The sequence below is a fragment of the Chroicocephalus ridibundus genome, chromosome 1 (assembly GCF_963924245.1).
Source record: "Chroicocephalus ridibundus chromosome 1, bChrRid1.1, whole genome shotgun sequence".
In the NCBI taxonomy this organism is placed as follows: Eukaryota; Metazoa; Chordata; class Aves; order Charadriiformes; family Laridae; genus Chroicocephalus; species Chroicocephalus ridibundus.
The window spans coordinates 1,754,304-1,777,216 of record NC_086284.1 but is presented as its reverse complement, the minus strand read 5'-3'; the positions used below and the strand labels follow the sequence as shown (position 1 = coordinate 1,777,216).

General features: G+C 49.0%; 1 protein-coding gene across 1 annotated transcript in view; it reads left to right on the top strand.

The window, feature by feature from the left end:
- Positions 1 to 20,212: 20,212 nt before the first annotated feature.
- TMEM135 (transmembrane protein 135) overlaps positions 20,213 to 22,913 on the top strand; it is a 197,047-nt gene continuing 194,346 nt past the window's right edge. Inside the window, exon 1 of the mRNA XM_063325297.1 lies at positions 20,213 to 20,486. Within this exon, the coding sequence (XP_063181367.1) occupies positions 20,346 to 20,486 (141 nt within the window). The 5' untranslated portion in view covers positions 20,213 to 20,345. The remainder of the gene's footprint in view (positions 20,487 to 22,913) is intronic.

The following is a 22,913-nucleotide window of genomic DNA, read 5'->3' as shown; positions in this document are numbered from 1 at the left end:
CCGGCCCCGGCCCCGGCCCCGGCCGCGCCGTGCCGCACGGGCCGGCTCCAACGGGGAGGGGCCGGGGGCGGCTCCGCTATTAAAGAGCTTCGTGGAGAAACTGCCCAGGGGAGGGACGGCGCCTCCCCGAGCCCTCCCAGCGCCGCCGCCCCCGCCCCGGGGAGCCCCGGCCGCCGCACACCCCCTCTCCGGGAAGGGGGGGGTCCTACCTGCGCCCCCACCCCGGCACCCAGAAGAGCCCCCCCTCCGCTGCCGGGGGAGCCCCGGCCCGCGCCCCCACCCCCGGGACGCGCTTTTCTCCCCGGCTGCATCTCGCCACCCTTCTTCTCCTCCCTGGGGACCCCTTACCTGCACCCCCATCCTTCTCCCTCCCAAACACCCCGGGGAGCTCTGCCCGCGCCCCCTCTCCCCGCGGCGGGTCCCCCCTTCCCTCCCTCCCTCCAGCCTGGCGCCACCGGGAGACATCCTCGCCGTCCCAGTGTCCCCACCATGCCTCCCAGCACGGGCGCTGGTCCCAGGGGCTCCCGCTGGCACCCACGTCCAGCCCCCCCGGGACAGGGTGGGTTGAAACCCCGGCACACGCGTTGGGGGCTCCTGCTCATCGCACCCCAGCCCTTCCCACGCTTCTGGCCCAGCTTTTCACAGCCAAGGGCGTCCAGCTTCTTCGTGGCCGGGATAAAATTACCCGGGGTGGCTTTCTGAGCTGCCGCCTTCTCTTCCTAAGGAGTTAAATTGCAGCGCCGGCCGCTGGGTTACATCTGGGTTTGAGCGTTGTTTGTTTTTTCATTAGGGCCAAGAAACCTGGAGGGCACTGCTAGGTACCTCCTGGCATTTGTATAAATCTCTGTAAAACAAGTAAGTGCGGGTGAAACACTCGTGCATTTGGGGGGAAAGGGCTGGATGATTAAGCAGACCTTTAACGTGTCAGCGGGAGGAGGGATTAAGAGCAGACAAATGAGGCTCGCGTTTAAATTCTCTCGGTATTATTTACACCTGTAATAAAATCTGGTTGAGCTGGTTGTGCCTTTAGCAAAAATATGTCATCTATTAATGAATTGTTTGTAAAGCACTTTGAAACTGTTTGTAAAGCCCCAGTTGAGTGACCTCTTGCTGCGTGTGTGTGTGGCATGTGCCTGTGCTCCTGAGCCTGTCCGTGGCGAGCAGATATGGCTCCGTACGCACCTCGGGGCCTTCGCTTCTCCCCGACGTCGCTGGACGAAGACTAACGGACTAAGGCAGCTCCTTTCCAGCCGTGAGGTTGGAAACTGCAGCAAAACCCGTGTTATGAACTGCCCCGTGCTCAATCATTGCGGGTTTCCCCTCTGTGGCTCCATTGCCATCGGGATTTTTCCCACCTCTGGGATGTGTGTGAGCTGTAGCGTGATGTTGTAGGGACAGATGGGCTTTACGTGTGCTTTCCTCCGGCAAGGCGGGCAGTGTTTTAATTGGGATTTCATGAACATAGATATTTACATAGCTCTCAGCACCGTTAATACTTTACAGCTAGCTCCAATAAACAGTGCCCCTAACCTCACAAAACCCTTGCGAGGCAGACAAGTAATATTATCTTAACTTTTTAAACACGGAGGCAGACAGTGCTACAGTCCCAAGGTCAGGCAAGGAGTGTACGGTGGAGCTCAACCCGTATCCTGCACGGCCCGTATTTACTCCCAAGCGTTGCCGACCGTGACCAGCAGCGCTCGGCTGCTAATCTGGGGGGTGATAACGCCGTGATCGCACACACACAGCGCGCTGCACGTGTCCGCAGAGCTGTTCCCAGCCCCACCGAGTTTATCCCCTCTGCCAGACGAGCGCGGGGGCCTTCCCTACGCTCAAACACCCGAAAGCAAGAGGAAGAACTTCCCATGGCAGAAATTTTTGTTGACGTTTGTTTTTTTTTTGGTCCAAATTACGTAGGAAAGAAGACTGGAGGGAGGATCGTGGTGACCTTAAAAACTATGCATCTTTGTCTTAGTAGATGAAAACCCCTTTTATTTGCAGCCTCCTGCTGCAGTTAGGCACCGAAGCAGAGTTTGCTGCTACCAGAGTAGAACCTTTCCCTAATTCCCATGAAAAAAACCTCACCTACTGCGTATTCAGCAGTTACACGGCAAAACCTTCTGCCCCTGGACCTGGTTCTTGGGCTCAGTAAAGGGGCAGGGGGACGTTTTTAAGTCACGGTGGTCACAACTATCTTTTGAGAGGAACTCTCCCCCCCAAAAAAAACCCCACCCTACTGCTATTGCCTTTTCTTTGAGAACACAAAATAAATATTAGAAAGTGCTACACTGCTGTGTTTGCTTTGGAAAGTCTTTTAGATAATGGGAATTAGTTTTCAAAACAAGAGCTCTGGGAAAGGCGGTGGCAAATCATACGAGAGGCTAGAGCTGGAAAAAATGGTAATTGCCCTGCTTTGAACCGTACGCATGTATTACCAGTGATTAAATATCACCACGATAAGCATGTACATAATAGTTTCTTTAAACACATCAAAGTAAGAAACCTCTGGGATAGTGGGTTTAAAGATTCTTGGATTACTGGGCAGTGTGAGACACTCGCCTGAATCCGGCATAGCACAAGCCACGTTCTTACCTGGGTTATTGCCTGATTTAGAGTGCATTTTTTTTTAATACATCTGATTTCAATTTTGAGGTAGCCTTCATTAAAGGATCAGCAGCCACCCTGATAATTATTATTTATTGTGGCCACCAATAATTACATTTGGTTTCTAGTCTGAGTTATCTTCAACCTCCAGCCACCGACTTTTGTTCTATCTTTGCCGGCCAGGTTGAGAAGTCATTCCCGAGATTATCCCTGCAGGTGATGTCAGGCTGTGGTTAAGCAAAATAGATTGAACTTCCTGAGTTTCTTACTGTAAGGCGCCTTTTCCAATTCTTTAATCACGCTTTTGATTTTAAAGGAGCGAGATTTGACTCTGCTGTTTGAGAAGCACTTTCAGCCCAAACCATCCTTCACAGTTCCTAATGGATATGTCTGAATTAGCAGCCTGAGCACCCCCGGTCCCTTTGGAGTCGGCTAGGAGAGGCAACTCACAGAACAGGAATTACATTCATATAAAAACCTACTTATAATTTATTATTATCTTGTTATTACTGTTTCCCCTTTAAGTTTGTATGTGTTTTTTTGCATCATTATTAAAGCTGTGATTATACTTTTACAGTACAAAAATTAATAAAGCTTACCAGCATCTCTCAAGAGTCTTCCATCGTCTTGCAGGGGATCTGAGAAGGTTCGTAAATCTCTGAAAATTTTCAACGCATCAACATTTGCCTGAAGTGTCGTGTTAGAACACGGCTCAGCTTTCCCATAGGAGTGACACTCATGACAAATGTGCGGGTAAAATACCCTCTTCATTCCTACACAAGGTGACCCTGCTGAGACCTCCAAGGACAGGATCTACCCCGTGGCATCACACTGAGAGCCAGGACTGATGCCGCGAGGGCAGACCTAGGAAACATGCAGTTTTTTAAAAATATGTAACTTCTAGAGCTGTTTGGGGACATTGAAATTGTAAGAATTCATTAATTGCTATTAGTTATCTCTATCATCTCATAAATATTTTCCAATATACAACAAAAATATCTGTGGGACACTTCTGTCACCTGCTTTCTTGGTTGGCAATTACACAGCTTCCACCGAGTGACGTACCGGCACCATTAGTGACTTTCTCCTTGTCTCAGTTTACATAAAACACTTTTGTCTTTGACCATCTGTCCATTACTTTTTTAGTTTTGCTTATTTTATCACATTCATAGAATCATAAAATTGGTAGGGTTGGAAGGGACCTTAAAGATCATCCAGTTCCACCCCCTGCCCTGGGCAGGGACACCTCCCACCAGCCCAGGCTGCTCCCAGCCCCGTCCAGCCTGGCCTTGAACCCCTCCAGGGATGGGGCAGCCACAGCTTCTCTGGGCAACCTGTTCCAGTGTCTCACCACCCTCATGGTGAAGAACTTCTTCCTAATGTCCAGTCTGAATCATCCCATCTCTAGTTTTAATCCATTCCCTCTAGTCTTACCATTTCCCAACATCCTACAAAGTCCCTCCCCAGCTTTCTTGTAGGCCCCCTTAAGATACTGGCAGGCCACTATAAGGTCTCCTCGGAGCCTTCTTTCCTCCAGACTGAACAACCCCAACTCTCTGTCTGTCCTCACAGGAGAGGTGCTCCAGCCCTCTGAGCATCCTTGTGGCCCTTCTCTGGACGCCTTCCAACACGTTCCATTCTTGTAATTCCTTTTGGATTTGTATTCTTTCAAACCAATGTCTCCCTTCTACTGTTTAACATTCATGCTTTTCTTAAACTTAATTAACTTGATATTTTTAAAAATTTTATTAAAGATTTTTTCTTTAATTTTTCCTTCTATAAAGTTAGCGGAATTTTTTAGTCAAGACAGATCACTTTGTTCAGTGATGGCTTTTCAGGCCTCTAGTTGATTTCTAATTACTATTCGCACGCTTAATGTAAATTCTCTCCCCTCGTTACTTCTGTACTTTGTGAAGCTGTCCCTTTTAAAGCAGGAAAAGCATCTATCCCCCGACTTGCATTTATCCTGCTGTACTTATCCATTGTAATCAGCATTGCAATTGTCCAGTACTAACCAGACAATAAATTATTTGTTTTGTCATAACACTTCCACTGAACATGGCTCTACTTGATCTCAGGAAAAAACCCAGTGCAGTGAGTATTTATGTATATGCATATGTATTTATGTGTGTGTATATATATGTAAAAACATGCAAATACATACACATGTGTATATGGGGTTTTTTAATATCTAAAATATGCATATATAATACCAGTGCACAAGGTAGTGCACAGAGTGGCACTCTGATTCGATGGCATTGAATCGATCAACACTGATCTCAATCAGAATGTGTCCCAGCCTTTAAAAGAGAGTGCATAGTATGTGCAAATTTACCTGCCATGGTGCATTGCAGCCCCCTTCTGGGCCTCATCCAGTGGGAGTGGGCTCCTGATGCTCTCAGGATGCCTGTTGAGGTTTCTGCCCTTGGTGTCTCCACGTGAGCCAGCTCGCTGCAGCCCAGGGACACCCAGACGGTACCAGCCCTGGAGGTTGGAGGGCAGGTCTCCTGACATGCTCCAAATCCCCGTTTTCATGATGACATGGCTGTAACGTTACGTACTTTGGTGCAGCTAAGCTGTGACACATAGATCCCGTGTCTGGATTCACAGAATCATAGAATCATTGGATCTTTTTGTTTGGGAGAGACCTTTAAGATCTTCGAGTTCAACCTTTAACCCAGCTCTGCCAAGTTACCACGAAACCATGTCCCCCAGCACCACGCCTACACTACATTACACATTCACACGTGTAATTCCTCGCACGCCAACATGGGTCAGTAGCTGTTCCATGACCCCTGAAAGTCAATATTTTGGTCTGCACAGAGACCTCAGAATCTGGTTTTATAGCTTTGTAAACAGGAAATTTCAGTGCTGCTCAACATGCATCATTTTGAGAAACCCTTTGCATCTAGATAGCATCAAAATGTTTGACAACGCAAGGGGATTTTTCAGATTATGTGTGTGGTTAAGAATCCAGGAGGCACAGATGTGTCACGCACACCATTCGATGGGGCACGGAGAGCAAAGCCGGCCATGACTTTCAGGAGATGAAAGACGCCCATATAAAGGTCACTTTATCTAGGTGCTAGGGTTTATTCACACAGGTATTTCTCTTTCTAGGTTTAAGAATAACTGTAATTCTTTTTTTTTTTTAAACAGTTTTCTCAAATCCCCTTTCCCCAAATAATTCAGAGACAGATAAATCTCCCCAGCCACATTAGCAGAATGGAGAAGTTACGAGGCAAAGTCACTGGCAGGATCCAGTCAGAAAAAAACATTTGCACAATGATTTTTTCAGAGCCTAGCTACATTTATAAAATGTTACACTAAAACAGGAACTCATCCAAAACAGCCAGCCCTCCTCCCTTGCCTGATTTTACCAGACTTCTCAGGAAAGCTCTACTGCAGAGATGCAGCATTCCCCATTTCAAGAAAATCTCTTCCTTTTGGGAAAATTAGCAGACTGTGGTTTGAAAATCAGACCCACGGTCGAGGCGAAATTCAGCCTGAACTTTGGAGTCAGTGTTTCTGCCTCCCAAAATATCTCTTGGGTTGAGCTGCTGCTCATCTTTGCTTCTATAGCGCTCAGAGATTGGCATTTTGGCTTGAAATTTCCCACACTTAGCCCAAGGGATTATTTTTATTTTCTGGAAAATTTTCTTCTCAGAAAACTGTTCAGAGGCCTCTTTTTTTTTTTTTTTTTTTTTTTTTTTTTTTTTTAATGCTCAGATAACTCCAAAACAGCTTGGTTTTATAACTTGGGATTTGGCATGTGCAGAGTGCAATCCTGAAGGAGGAATGCACTTTTTGTCTCGATTGAAGAAATTTCATTTCGCAATAGCAAATCAGCCTGAAAGTTTTTGGAAATAATAGATGGATCACTCACAAGGAGTGATTTAACCGTGGTAGAAAATGACAGGCTGAGCTCTCTGTCTCTGAGAGATCACGAGTCTTGTTTTATAAATACGGCTTAGTTTCCTTTTTGCAGAGTCATCTTTCCCACTAAATCTTTCGGCATCCTGTTTTGCTTTAACTCTATGGCAGCACCAGGGGTTATTTCCCATATATTTGCTCTCCACGAGCAGCGTTGTGCTTGGCTCTCGGTGGCGTTTTGCACGTTCTGTAAAGCCAATTTCAGTGGACGTAATTTAGGAAGGACTCTCTCTGCCTCGCGTGGCATTCTGAGCTAAAGTACCGCTCCTCGCTCACCCAGATTGCACCCGGTCCTGGTCCTCACGTCCCGTTGTCACTCCCATCACAAACCTGCTGATGGACAGGGGTGCTGCTTCTAATCATTTAAATTAATCCATTTGTTACCCAAGAAGTAAATACCAAGCTTTTAAACATGGAGATTAATTAATTCACTAAATTAAATGAATTAATTTTTTAAACTTTGGAAATTAAGTTAGGCTGAGATATAAATCCCTTAAAATAGGAGTTGCAAAGGCGGATTTGCGGATACGCTTCGGCCGGTTTGCGCTGCCCCAGCCACACCGCGACGAGCTCGTTTAATCAATCAGTTATTGCAGGCTTAAGGTTGTTCTGTGTCGTCGGAGCAGCACAGAGCTGTCAAGCATGCTGGTGGACCTGGCCACAAATCTTAAAACGTACTGGTTTTCCCCATTACAAAAGCCCACGTGAGCTGATAACGCGGTGTTTAGTTACCTAACGGCAAGTATCGACTCGCAGGGCACGGCTGGGAAAAAACCCACCCCTTCGTTGTATTTTGTTGGGCAGGCGGTGGGTCGTTCTCCTGGGAAAGAAATTCGGCATCTGCCAGGGGGTGAAGTTCGCCGCGTTCACACCGCTTCGGTGGCGTCTGAAGGCACAAAGCGGGACAGGACACGGGAGTGGACGCCGTCCCCTTGCTGATAGGGACTGTCGGCACCACTCTCGCCAGGAGCCGCTTCACGCAGCAGCAAAGTGGCTTTAAGTCGGACCCACGACTGCTCGCCGGTCCTTGTGGGGTCACAGAGAAGTGCAAACAGGCAGCAGTACTTGACTCTTCCAGTTCTGGCTGGACCACCCAGTTTACAGTGGCACCGTTCTTCACTTTGTGGGCCATTTAAAATATCGTCACTGCGTGTTAGTTATTTCCAAATTCCACCCTCCTCTGCAATCCTTCTGATATTTTATTTATTTATTAATTGCCGTTTTCTCTTCAAATGATCACAGTATGCACTCAGTTTGGGAGCTGGTATAATTATTTCATTTAAGGCGATGAGGTTTCGCTAATATATTTATCCATACAGCACAGACGTGATTGCCAAAGCTACCTGCTTTATTTTACTCCCTCTTTCCGTACAGTTTATCCATCTTTCTCACACGGACAGAGCTGCTCTTCCATAAACGATTTGTATGTGACATCCATAGTTTTCCTTTTTCTTTAGCTATTCCCGTATAGTTAGCGCGGTGCTACTCTCATACGAAGAAGAACACATCAGCTTCCTTCCAGACAATGAGAAGGACTGGTTTGGCAACTCTTCGGCAAACGGGTTTCTTAATTTCTTTCCAAGTTGGCAAATTAATCATATGGATTGCTGTTACACAGACTAAAGGACTTTCAAAATTAGTCTGAGCACAAATAACATGATTTACTCTTGTCCGGGGGGGCTTTGCTGTCATTTGACGTTCACCTTGTGTTCTTGGCGTGCATCCAGGCGATTGCGCAGAGCGCCGCTCACCTTCCCCTGTGTGCATGTGTGCTCTTCCTCTGGCTCCCTGGCAGGGAAGGTCCAGGGACTAATTGTCAGAAAACTAACAAAATAAAATAAATCATTCTGTGATGACGAGGAGGGGTGGCGTGACCACGAAAGAAAACAGATCAGCTTAGTTTGGCTTTGACTGTCAGGGAACCGCACCCTGACTCTTTTCTACCGTGCTGATCACGGCGGTATTTTAGCACTGTACCAGGGGGTTGTTATCAGTGGAACAAAGGCAGAATTTTATTTTTATTATTGCTGGATCAAGCCTTTGAGCATGTCCCGATCCTTCATTCTTGAGCAGTGTAACTAATATTTGGAGGCTGACAATTCATCTAGCTCCCCATAGACATATAGACGAACTTTGAAAATAACGAGAGTTTATGTGAATTCCGTTTTTCTCAGGCATTTTTATTCCTCGGAGAGACTTCCATGGAGCCAAATTACCATGAAAACTAGATTACCATGATATTTTAGTTCCTTACAGTAAAAGTTCACGTCATTCATTACTGTTGACACTATAGACACATCCTTGGGGAACTATGAAAAATATAAAAAGAAAACTCCTAAAAATGTGCATAAAAAACATAAGAAAGATCCCATGTAACCCAAATGTTCCCTGAGCAAAACTAAAGCAAATTATTTCCCAAATATGAAAATTTCAGGCCACAGCTGGGCATAGCGCTGTAAAAAGAGGTGAGGTTCTTACTCAGTTTATGACGTAAAATCACTCCAGATAGATGAAGAAATGAGTTGGAAAGAAGACCAGCACACAAACCTCTCTGCTCTGAACGCAAGGTGCAAAGCAATGAAGATCAGGCTCCCAATTTAAAAGCCACTGCAGCTGGATCGCTCCTTATTTTAATCTTGCAGGAAAGTCTCTCAGGGGCGCGCTCTGCCACCACGCCAAGACCACTGCAATGGAGGACAACCACCGAAAAGGCCAGTGGTGCTCTCCGTGCTGCCCCAAACCTTGCCCCTCCTTCCAGCGCATCTGATGGAGGGGTTCTGCAGCCAAGGGCGAGTTTTTCCTAGGTTTTGCCGCTGCTAGGTTAGTTTGCCATCAAATTCCGTGTAACCAAGGCAGACAGAGAAGGTACTTGGGAGTCCCGTTGAGGTCTAATGCAGCAGCGCTGGAGGTGCTCCAGTCTCTCTTAACTATCAAAGGAGTTTTGGATGTCTATCTCATTCCTCAGCTGCTCCAGGCAGTTGGGTAAAGTCAAGAGGAATTCATACAGGCCCAGGTGTAATAAGAAGGTGGGGAGTAAGGAAGAATTTATGCAAGAACCCTTGGGCAACAATCCATAAGCGCAGGATAAAAAGTTCTTGGTTTCAGCCTGACTAGAGGATCATTTTAGCACCTTTATTTAAGACGAGCACATGAAGTGTAATGTCACGCCGCTCCCCGCCTCTGAATTGTGAAAGGATGAACTGGGTCCCAAGAAGATGATTTCAGCAAGTAAAAAGCCAGCGTTTCAAGAGAGCTTTTGTTAAGCAGACACATGGGAACAGAGAGTTTTCAAAAGTCCTTCTAGAAAGTGGTACTGGTAAGAGATGGCCCTGGGGTTTATTTACTTCAGCTAAAACAAACTGCGATGCTGGAAGTTCCGTGGCATTTGTTCTGAGACAACGAGCTTCTCGTGAGCTGTACTGTAAACCTGTGCATCTCTTAGTTCCTCTGTACAGTGGTAAAAGCTGTAAACTTTTTCAACCTGGGCTATTTAGCTAACTTAAAATTTTGCTTCATCATCTGAAAATATGCTTTTCTGCACTATTTTTACTATTTTAAGCAACCTTCTCCTTAAACAGAGACGGATGCAGTTCAGTGAGGGTGGGAGTGCAGGAGGAGATGTAATTTCTTGCATACAATGTGATTTCCCAGCTAAAGCTCACTGAAGCTCTGGTGTGAGGGAACTTATTTGAAATATATCATTTGGGTTAACGCTGCTTCGTGGTGCTGAGACATAAATTGGATGTCCATGGACATCGGGTCATTAACCGTCCTCAGTGCCTTGTTTTTAGGGGCAGTATGCTATCTCTGTTTTGACCGAAGAGATCTGTATAAAACATTACCATAATAGCTCTTCTCCGAAATAGATAATCAAGCAAAATTCTTTTATTTTCTATAATAGGATGTAGAAGGAAGGTGCTTTCCTGGTGTGGGAGGGGAATGCAAAATGATGCCATGTCTGTCCAGCTACCTCATCTCTACGCACACGCGTACCCAGCTCTGGCCAACTCAGTGAGTTTTCCGCTCCCTATCTTCAAAACCTTCCAACGCTAAAAAACACTATAAAAATATCAAGAGAAGCTTTCTGACTGTGACATTCATCAGGCTGCAAAATGACCTCTCCCAGGGAGCGGTGAAAGCCCTATCATTTCTGTTATAAACAATAGTAATTCTTAACACATGATGTGCACAAAGCCGGACAAATATTAAATGATCCGCAGAACATGCCTTTGAGATGTTACTGCTACACAGAGGCGTGGATGCGGTTTTGGGATTAGGGCCCAAAGAGCAAACCCCTTCCTAATAAAGAATTTACACCCAAGTTCATCTCTTCTAGCTGGGCACTCGGATACCAAGATAACCCCGCGGCACGCACTTACGACGAGACGGAACGCTGGAAACTAGTCACTGGAAGACAACATTGGGATGGCCGAAGAAATAACCTATTACTTTAAAGAGGGGAGTTTTTTTAGAGACACAAAGTTAGGTGTCCAACCTGCACTGAAATCCAATGGGATCTGAGCATCGAACTCCCACAAGGTTCTTTGAAAACACCGACCTTAAAATGTTAGATTTCTATCTTGGCCATGCCGGATGAGGGAATTCACTGCAGGAGACGTCTGTAAATGAGATCAGAACTCAACCATAAAACACTGACAAAGTCATCTGGAGCACACAGAGCTGTGCTCAGTGATGAGTATACCATTTCATTATTTTTGTGTTTATTACATTTTTTTCCCCCATGTGTTGGTTTTGGTTTATCTGCAGTTTCGATTTTGATTTGTATTTTATTATAATTCACTTTCATTTGCTAGTTCTCAGTCTATTTACAGAGAACAAAAGAATGCACAATGTAGAACAGTAGAATAATAGTGTTTATTTTCACAAGTTTGGACCGATCAAATAACTCACAAGTCCCAAAGTGGAACCATGCCTGAGGTAGGTTAGGTCATCTCGAGTGTGGGGAAACAAACAGAAATATCCCATTCTTCACTATTGTTTATTATATTTATGTCACTTGGGAGTTTTAACAATACCACATATATAAAACATTTGTTCTTGCTTTCTGCGCTATTCAGAGTTTTCTCAAGGCTCTTTGGCACTTTTTTTTTCCTAGGGACACTGCAATGTTGCTATGCTTTAGTGACTTTCTCAACTGATTTAGCAGAAATGTAAGAAATGGCCCCTAGGACTGAGCCAGGGGTGCTGAAAAGGAGGTTTTGTTCTCTGAATGCTTCTACGTTTAAAAATGGTTCTTTCGAGAGTTTTAACTAGTTTGCTTCAGCTTCTTTCTGTGATTCTTTCTCACGTACATTCAAAACTCAGTGCAGCGGAGAGAAACCAAAAGCAGAGTCTGTTGTTGCTATCAGTATCTGTGCAGTCCCATCAAATCCACAACTGGCATTTGTTCTGCCTTGATTTTTCACAGGAGGTCCAGACGTGGATGTCTAAAGCCACATCTGCCTGCAGAAACCCAGTATTTCAAAAGCTAATAGTAACCATGGGCACACTGCTGCTTTTATTTGCAATTTGGAGGGCTCTCAAGACACCTTGCAGCAAGGGGGGGCTGCTCAGCCACTCTGCTGAAAATGAAGGCAAAGGGGGCAGCTGGCCTCGAAGAGCCTCCTCCAGCAATTCGTGCTGCTCGCAGCTTTGGACACAGAATGATAGGCTGGTTTGGGTTGGAAGAGACCTCTGAAGGCCATCGAGTCCAAGCCCCCCGCAGTGAGCAGGGACATAGAATCATAGAATCATAGGCCTGGAAGGGGCTTCTGGAGATCACCCAGTCCAACCCCCTGCCAGAGCAGGGTCACCCACAGCAGGTGGCACAGGAACGCCTCCAGGCGGGGTTGGGATGTCTCCAGAGACGGAGACTCCACCACCTCTCTGGGCAGCCTGTGCCAGGGCTCTGCCACCCTCACAGCAAAGAAGTTCCTCCTCATGTTGAGGTGGAACTTCCTATGCTCAAGTTTGTGCCCGTTACCTCTTGTCCTGTCCCCGGGCACCACTGAGAAGAGCCTGGCCCCATCCTCCTGACACCCACCCTTGAAGTATTCATAAGTGCTGATAAGGTCCCCCCTCAGTCATCTTTTTTCCAGACTGAAGAGACCCAAATCCCTCAGCCTTTCTTCATCAGAGAGGTGTTCCAGTCCCCTCAGCATCTTGGTAGCCCTTTGCTGTCCCCTCTCCAGCAGTTCCCTGTCCCTCTTGAACTGGGGAGCCCAGAACTGGACACAGCACTCCAGGTGCGGCCTCCCCAGGGCAGAGCAGAGGGGGAGGATGAACCTCCCTCCACCTGCCGGCCACACTCTTCTTGATGCACCCCAGGATGCCATTGGCCTTTTTGGCCACAAGGGCACATTGCTGGCTCATGGTCATCCTGTTGTCCCCCAGGACTCCCAGGTCTCTTTCAGCTGAGCTGCTCTCCAGCAGGTCAGCCCCAACCTGTCCTGGTGTGGGGGGTTATTCCTTCCCAGGTGCAGCACCCTACACTTGCCCTGGTTGAATTTCATAAGGTTCCTCTTTGCCCAGATCTCCAGCCTGTCCAGGTCCCTCAACATCTTCAACGAGATCAGGTTGCTGAGAGCCCCGTCCGACCTGACCTTGAATGTTTCCAGGGATGGGGCATCTACCACCTCTCTGGGCAACCTGGGCCAGTGTTTCACAGCCAGAGTCCTGCTGAAGTAGTTTATCAACCCAACACTGCAGGATAACCTGAAATCACTGCTGGTCTACTTGAAAATACAAACCTGCAAAAGGCAGTGATTCAGCGGCTGCTACTTAGGCTGTTGAATTCTACTGCTGGGATGTCCAAGTGCTGGCAGCAGGAGCCATCAGAGTCCTGAGGCTATTTCAACATGAGCATTTGAAAACTAAGTCACTGAAATTTACTGTTCATTATTCCTCTGGAAAAATTCAGGCTTAAATTGAAAGCCTTTTCAAAAGTGCTGAGTTACTAGAAACTGTCATTACTTTTCAAAGGAGCTGTTGGGTGCTCAGTGGCTTTAGAACAACTACATTTCTATCTGCCGTCGTAGCAGCCCGACTTTGTGGACTGACGGTTTTATTACAGAAACTTTTAAGTATGCTAGGGACTTCAAACAGATTAAAAATGGCTCCTTTTGAGTCTTTTCTGAAGTTCATGAAGCTATTCACGACTTTGAAAAAATTCCTGTTTGACGCATAAATCATGTTGCAGTAACGACCTCAAGTAAGATGGAAATGGGTGAAGAAGAGGGACAAAAAAACATTTTTTATTTGAGGATTTCGTCATTCGTTGCTGCCTCCCTTTTTCCTCTCCTACTTTGTGAAAGATCCTTTGCATCGACGCTGCTGAAGAACAGCCAACCACCAACTGCTGCTCCTGAGGGCAAATGGCAACGACTGGCTGGTATCTACCCTACGTAGGGCCAGACCTCTCTAGAGCACGTTTATCTCAGATTTCATTCAAAAGGCCCAAAAAAGAGACAGACATTGAATTAGCAACCAGGTGGCACAGGCAACAGAGGTCCTCTAGGTTGCTCCTTGGACCTCTTCAGGAGTGGAGACCCATCTAATGCTGCCTCAGAGCCCCGTGTGTGCAGCAGCGTGCAAGCCCAGCCTGCTCGCATCCTTCCCACGCAGGGCCATGGACAGGTGAACACCATCTGCACTTTTGGAGGCTGCTGCCCCCACCTGGTAGGCAGAAATGAAGGACGTGGAAGGTATGCGTGACAGGTCTTTCCTGGATCTGATAAACCTGGAGAAGGGAGGATGGCGGATGAAGGACATGAGCTCCAGAGACAGCGCTGTGACTGCAGAGCATGGGCAGACACACCTGTTGATAGCACACAACTTTCTAACCAAAACGATTTTATTCCATCAGGTGTAAAGGTGGGTTGTAGAGGTTTCGGTCAGATGAAGGTAGGGAACTAGCCTTTAACTTCTGGGTGAGGGGGTTTCAAGTACAGGAGTAGGCTGAGGTGCCCGGATGATGCAAGATGCGCTTTTGCGTTCTCTCCAGAACTGCAGAAAGCATTTTCCTGGAAAGCAGGAAAGAAGCAGAGAAGCGGCAGCGTCGCAGTTGCTGTTCTGGGCTGCTCTTGGGATGCCGTCCACATGCACAGCTTCTTACTCCTTTTCTAGTGAGCCCGGTGGCTTAATTTAGGCTTTACTGACCAATTCTGTCACCTGATTTAGGAAGACAAAATCGCTGCCTCCAGGCACCGCAGCACCATGGGCTAAGTACAGTTGCACTGCAGTTCTACTGTCGCCAGTAGCATGGCTACGGCTCCGTATGTCGTCTCCTGGTGTGGCCTGCAGAATCCGCATGGAGAACATCACGATTTTGTTCTCTTGATGTAATCCTTGGTGCCTCTGTAAGAACGACTGCAACATTTCTGTTTGGAAAACATCCAGATTTATATAAACTGGAGAATATTATTGTGTGTATTAAAATGTTCACAGGGTATTATCCCACAGCCCATCCCATATTTATTTTGGAAATGATTACATTTGGAAAATGGGAAAGCTTCCAGTTAATTCCTTTACCTTGCAATATCAGCAAACCCAAGGGTATTTTGAGATTCCTCCCTGCTAAAAACCGAACAAGTAGCATTCGTGACTGTAAGCCAGGAGAGAATCACTCTTCAAATAATGCAAAATGCATTAAGTTTAAGGTGTAAGTAGTTTTGGAGACAAGGGAGAAAGTAGATCTTAAAGGCTCCTTCTTTCCTTGGGGGAAAGTAAAACCAGCTCAATTAATGGCCATTTGCTCCCATTCAATACAACCATTCCATGTATTAGTGATATGTGTTACAACCTTGTGGTTTATTTTTACAAAACTAATTATATTCTGTACCTACAATTTGTCCTGGCTTTTGGGAAGCAATGGGGATTGGCGGAGCTGACTATCCCCAGGTACATCACCGATGGCATGAAACTCCAGACCTCTTTTCTCAAAAGCTCTGTTCTGAAATCTGCTCTTTTTTACAAATTTCCGTATTCTGAGATCGCCCCGGAGGAGAGACAGCATCTCAACGTCTCCAAGGCCCTACGCAGTTTGCCTAAGGAAGGAGATGCCTGCGTGTACATGTTACCTCCACTGACCTGAGCAGAAGGGTGAATTTAATCCCTAGCTTTTTTAGCAGCAGAATATTTTTCAGTCTGGATTTCATAAACTTCCTGATGGAGGCATGGGACAATTGCACAGATGGCAGGAGAACAAACCGAAGGAGAAAAACAATGAGAGTGCAAGAATGAGAAAAGAAGAAAAAGAAGTGAGGACAAAAAAACTTTTCTGCTGGGAAGAGCAGTTCCTATCGGACAGGAGAAGCTACTTCCAGAAGCGAAGTTCAGGCACGAGGACCGCACGAGCAGCAGGGAAAAGCTGGATCACCTGTCCCGAGGGAGAAAACAAATACATGGCAAAAAAAAAAAAAAGCATACAAGTTGGAAAACAGCATGAGGGAACGGAGAGGGCAAAACATTACATTTCTTCCAAGTTAAAATGTTTCCAGATTGTTCTGATATTTAAAAATGTTTAGAAGGAAGATTTCCCAGATCCCAATGCACTTGGAAGGCAAAGCCTCCTGCAATGTGAAGTTCCCCGTTTGGCTTCTTTCCTCCGTTTCTTTCTTTTTTTTTTTTTCCCCCCCTGTCTGCTTTTGCTCCAATTAGTTCAACGCTGCGCCTTGGATTCCCAGCTAGAGCTCGCAAGGCTGACAGGGCTCGCCCAGAAGGCAGGCGGAATTCTTCACACCTCCAGCCGCTCTCACGGGCTGGGCTGAGATACGTCCTTTCCTTGAAGCCACCAGCTGTGTCAGCTGCGGAGGGTATTTAGCAGAGAGTGTTCCTAGACTGTGGGACCCACTGAGACCTGGAAAGGCAGGCACTGCTGGTCTTCACACAGCCATTGCCGCCCAAACCGTCTGAGTCCCTAACATAACCAGTTACCATCGGCACAGCTGAACTGGGGGACTGCGGGGCCCACCACCGGTTCAAGTCTCTTGCTAAAGACTGAGTCTGGCCCCGGGCTTGTGCTGAAAGCTGTGGTTTTTTCACCCAGCTGCAAACGGGTACACGGGCAACTGGAGCAGAGATTCTACAAGGCGGCGAGACGCTGCCACGTCGCTCCCTTCTGCGGCACAAGGCGGGGAGACGAGGGTATTGTCACTGTCCTAGTCTAACGAGGCTCACACGCCTATCTGACACTTTTGGCTGCCTAAATTTTTATTCAGGCGCGTCGGTATATCTGATACTGCTGCATTAATGAGGACCAGGGAGTAAGGCGAGCATTCCCATCTCCCCCACCGCTCACGCTGCCGAGCTATTAGCTCACTCCCTGGCTTTGTTCTTGGGACTGCTCTGAGTAACTCTCTCCAAGGCACCTGGATATCACAGGGCAAGTCCTGAACCGCGTGTGCCGTGTCACTTGGCCGTATGCCACGGGGTTCATCGCTGGCATTAATGTTCAAGTAACATTATAGAGAGAGCCTGCCATTCCCAGTGTACAGCCTTGTTCACGCGACAAGGAGAGCTCCCGAAAACACCAGGTACTTCAATGGGCAAAAGTAAAGGTCCTCAATACTTTTTTAATTCATGTGACTCCTTCCCTTTCCAAGACTATTTTGTCCCCATTCCAATCAAGGGTAAGATTCTCCCAGGACAGAGTAGCCTGGGCCGGCATCCAATGCCAGTTGGGCTACCAGTGGTATTCCCATGCTGCTTTACCCCTAGGGCTTCTTCCCAGAACAGAATATTGCAACCCCACGGAAAAGGGTCTGGAGCAAGGTCAGGGCTGTGCCACCTTCCTCGTTAGTGCATTGTCAGAGTCTTCCTCGGCTGGCCTGACAGGAGACGTCCAAAAGCCTCTGGTTCTGAGCAGGCAGATCAGGGCTGCTGCACAAATGAACAGGGTATCTTGTTTAGGGTCCTTCTTTACCGGTTTTCCTTAACTTGAGCAAGACAAAAATTGGAACTGTTTGCAAAAACACGTCTCAGAAGTGAAATTATTATCTTGTGCAATTATTAATATTGTACGTGCCATGGTTCCCTGCCCACAAGCACAAGGCAGCAAGCAAGCCCAGAGTAGCAGCAAAGCCAAAATACGCAAGCAAGCGAGCCAGAATCCGTATCTTAGGCAATAATTGCCTTTTCTGCCCACAAGCAGCTCTTTTGACAGAGTAATACAAAAACAGCAAGCGAGGCACTGGGTCCAAGCCAAAGTCCAGACAACGCTGCAGCAGGTTATCTTGCCCACGCCGCTTCCCTACGGGGGTCAGCGCCCAGCAGCATTCACCCCCTTGGTCAGCCACACAACCGCGGCTGCAGGGGACATGTACCTAGGCGTTAAAGTGGAATTTAAAGTTATCTCCAGGGTCTTCTACTAGATTTTAAATACCGACTGTCATAGACAGAGTTCTATCAAACACAGGGTTGCTCGGTCAAGCACGCTTGACTGAAATAGCATAACTGAACTATTTAGGCCAAAAATCTCCTCCTGCAGATTTGCTGGGAGCCTGCAAAGAGTCTCTCAGAGGCTCGGAGTTCGGTGAACCGTCTGGCTGCTAAATTTGAAATGCAAGTATGCTCTCGCACCCTTCTTGGGAAGAACGGTAGGGTTTTTTGACCAATTGGCTCTATCTTGTTGGGGGTGGTGCAGACTGGTCTCAAGTCTGATCCAGGAGGGGAAGTCTGCAGGCTCTGCAGGAGGAGAATGTGAGGCAGGCTGGAAGGGGGAGGACTTTTCTTGCCGTGGATCTGTTCCAAGACTGTGTTTGACTGCAGGTTAGTTTGCTGATCTTCCTGTTTCCCTCGGGACATGTCTCCCATTAGGTCTTCAAATAACCTCTCCTGACTTAACCACTGCACAGAAGGTACAGAGTGTACTTGTTCCATCAGGACTGAGTGTTGCAAACGGTTACTTAACAGAGACCTAATGTAAAATCCCTCACCCGGCCCGTTTAGTTCCCAAAATAATAAAAATTTATTTCAGAAGTAAATTTCCAGAAAGCCAACTATACCCTGGGCTGCATCAAAAGCAGCGTGGGGCGAGGGAGGGGATTCTGCCCCTCTGCTCCGCTCTGGTGAGACCCCACCTGGGGTCCTGCGTCCAGCTCTGGGGCCTCAGCACAAGAAGGACGTGGAGCTGTTGGAGCGGGTCCAGAGGAGGCCACGAAGATGCTGGGAGGGCTGGAGCCCCTCTGCTGTGAGGACAGGCTGAGAGAGCTGGGGGGGTTCAGCCTGGAGAAGGCTCTGGGAAACCTTATTATGGCCTTTCAGTACATAAAAAGAAAGATGGGGAGGAATCTTTGTCAGGGAGTGTAGTGATAGGACAAGGGGTAATGGTTTTAAACTGGAAGAGGGGAGATTTAGATGAGATAGTAGGAAGAATTTCTTTGCTGTGAGGGCGGTGAGCCCCTGGCCCAGGGTGCCCAGAGAAGCTGTGGCTGCCCCATCCCTGGAGGGGTTCAAGGCCAGGCTGGACGGGGCTGGGAGCAGCCTGGGCTGGTGGGAGGTGTCCCTGCCCAGGGCAGGGGGTGGCACTGGGTGGCCTTTAAGGTCCCTTCCAACCCGAACCCTTCTGTGATTCTGTGATTTCGAGCCAGAAGCAGGCGCCAGTTTTGCAGCTGAACTAGAACCGTGTCACCAGCCGCTGCCTTCAGGGTTTTGTAACACGCCGTCGTATCCCCCCTCCCTTCTTTCCAAACCCGGGAGAATCGACCTCTTTAGCGGCCCTTCTCCGCCCCAGCTCCACCGGGAGATGCGGAGCCCAAACGCCCCCCGTACCGGGGCGGGGGCGCACCCGCGATTCCAGCCCCGCACACCGTCCCCCTGCCGCCCCCGCTCGCCGGCTCCGCCTCCCGGGGCCGTTCGGGGTCACGGCGGAGGCTGCGGGCTGTACCGGGGGGGGCGGGAGCGCGGTGCTGCGGGAGGGGACACAGGCGGGACACCTCCACACGGGACACACACACACCCCCCCGACACAAGCACACACACACGCCGGGGACCCGGGACACACACATAACGTCTGGATGTGGCACTTCAGGGCACGCTCTAGTGGCAGAGACTGTAGGTTGTTGGGTTGGACTCGATGATCTCAAAGGTCCTTTCCAACCGTGAAGAGTCTGTGATTCTGTGATGGGACACACACGCGGGACACGGACACACACACACACACACGGGACACACACGCGGGACACGGGGGACACACGCAGGACAGACACACACGCAAGCGGAGGACACGCGGGACACACACACGAGGGACACGGGGGGCACACGCGGGACACACAGACAAGCGGGGGACACGTGCAGGGGACACGCACGCGCGGGACGCATACATGGGGGACACGGGGGTCACACGCGGGGGACGCGGGCGACACACACACGACACGCGGGACACACAGACACGTGGGGGGAAATCCACACGCGGGACACGCACACCCGCGGGACACCCGCCCGCGGCACACACAGGACACACGCGGCACACACACACACGACACGGGACACACACAGGGGACACACACACAGGGGACACACACCACATACACGGGGAGCACCGCGCGCCCCCCCCAAGCCCACGTGCAGCGCGCGCCCCGCCGCTCGGCTCGCGCCACCCCGCCCCCGCTGCTCCCCGCCCCCCGGCGGCCGCGGATTGGCTGCGGGCCTCACGCGAGCCGCGCGAAGGGGGGGGGGGGGGGGGGGGGAGCGGCTGCCCGCGAGTAACCCCGCCGCCGCCAGCGCCCTGCGCGACCTTTCTCCTGCATCGGCGGTGACGCGGAGGCCGCGCGCCCCCCCCCCGCCGTCTCAGTCGCCGCGCAGCGGCAAAGATGGCGGCGCTGAGCAAGTCCATCCCCCACAGCTGCTACGAGATCGGGCACACTTGGCACCCGCGGTGCTCCTGGGCCGTCCTCCACGTCACGCAGGGAGCGCTGGCCGAGTCCCTCCGCATCTACAGTACCCTCTACCTGGTGGGTCTGCGGGGGGGGGCGGGGAGAGGGGGTTAGTCTATGAGGGGAGGGTCTGGCCTAAGGGGGGGCGAGGGCTTGAGGGGTATGGTGGGGGTCGAGGGTGTGAGGGTTGTGGTGGGGGTCGAGGGTGTGAGGGTTGTGGTGGGGGTCGAGGGTGTGAGGGTTATGGTGGGGGTCAGGCCTGAGGGGGGTCAAGGGTGTGAGGGCTATGGTGGGGGTCAGGCCTGAGGGGGGTCAAGGGTGTGAGGGGTATGCTGGGGGAGGCTGACCTGGGAAGGGCACAAGGGGTATCAGGGCGTGGGGAGTCTGGCCTTGGATTTGGGTGGAAGCCCATGAGACGTATCAGGGCAAAGGAAGCCTGGCCTGGAAGGGAAGGATACAAGGGATGTGGGGGGAGGCCGCCCTGAGGTGAGGGGAAGGGGCGTGAGGGGTGTGTGGGGAAGGCACAGGGGATATCAGAGCAGGGGGGAGCCTGGCCTGGCATGGGGGGGAAGGGCATGAGGCATATTGAGGGAGGGAGGCTGGTCTGGGGTGGGGGGAGAGGGGCTCTTTGGGAGAGGAAGGGTGGGGAGAGGTCAAGGGGCAGCCTGACCCTGGGGTGAGGGGGCAGAAGAGTAAAAAGCATGTTTTGTGGGGGAGTCTGGTGCTGGGAGGAGAGAGATGGGGGGAGGCAGCTTGGTTTGAGAGCTGGAGGGTGTAAGGGTTGGGGGGGGGGAGGCTGATGCTTGAGGTGGGGAGGGGTAAGAGAGGAGGACTGTGTTGAATCTGGACCTAGGAAGGGTGAAGAAGGGCACAGGGGGTGGTGGGGTCTGGTGGCATATTATGCTGTGAGAGGGGTGAAGCTGGTGAGGGGTAGGAGGGCATGGGCACAACCTAAACATCATAATTTTGCCATTTCCCAGTACGTATGATATCTGAGTAAAAAGACTTAGTATTTGCCTGGGAGGGTAGCATTGTACCTTTGGCTGTAGCAAGTGTATTGCACATGTGTTGCTGTTGGAGATACCTTGAAGATTCTATTGTATAACGAAGTAACGCTACAAAAATACATGAAGTCTAAAGGAGTCTAAGTATTCAGAGAGTATCCTACAGGTGACGTATCTTAGCTTGAGCGTGCAGTTAGACTTGGTTATATCACCGCAGCTGCAGCTGGCTTGCTTCCAGCAAATTAGGGTGTAGGTAGAGGAGTTGGGATCTGTTTGCATCCATCTGCGTAAATGTATCCTGAAAGCTGATCTAAGCTGGAATCGCTGCAGGTGAGCACTTCTTTCTGTCCCCCACCTCCGTGTTGCTTCTGTAGTGGTGCTCGGAGGATCGAGTAGAGAGCTGGCTCGAAGCTAAGTCTTAAAGAAAGGAAAACAAGTCCTTGAGTCTGTCCTTTCAACTCTACCAGTGCTGGTAAAACAAAATTATCAAGATATGTAATAAAGAGAAGGGAAGGAGTGGGACTGCAGCAGTCCTGGCGTAATTAATTTAAGCTCCCATTGAAGTGTTCCTTGTGTGAAAATTGTGACAATATCCAATTACATGGTAAAAAAAGTTAATAACTGGTAGCAGTGTGGACCTAAGGAGCTGTCATGTCTGACAGAGAACGTTTTCACTCTGAACTGACACAAACAGAAGTGGCAGCTGTTTGCGTGAGCATACAGTGAGCTGGATCAGAAACTAATTCAGAGGATAACATTCCCTATCCTCGTCCTCCCCTCCCCAGTAACTTTTTCTTTGTATCTGTTTTCTGATCCAGTTTGCTCTGTGGGAGCATGAATACTTGTACCAGCAGAAAATGGGCCTGAAATGAGCCATGAGAGGCGTAGTGGTGATCTGTCAGGTCTGGCTAACGATAAAGCAGCTTAAACAGCTCTGTAATTAAATCAAAGTTCTCCAGCAGCCAAACCTGGTAAATAGACTCCTGGTCATAGCTGTGTTATAGTTCACTCAGTTGTGTGGTCGCAGGCTAGGGGGAAAGCTCCCCCTTTTTATTTCTTTGGAAAGAAAAACAAACCCAAAAATCCAAAATGTTTTCCTGATCGGTTTTACACTGTGGCCCCGTGAACAGTTATGTCTTGTCACAAATCCAAAGTGGGGTGGGAACTTTCTCAACCAATGTCATGCTGTACTGCAAAACATCTGCATCAGTTTTTTACACTGCCTTCTTTACAGTTTTTAATTTTCTTATGTTTTTGTTGACAGTGTTTGACTTGAGTTATCAGAATAATGTAAAGCAGAGCTGCTCTAAAGTCTTACTGCTACCTAAAGAGGGAAGAAACACTTGTCTGTCTTTGCTCCCAGACACATAACTGCACTCCTTTCTTTATGTGGTCTCGGACCTTAAGTCTCCTTGAGCAGATTAGATTCATTCACTAACCCAGAAAGAGGTTACTACCCTGCTTTTAGCTGGGGTAATTTTCAGCTGCATTAATGAATTGA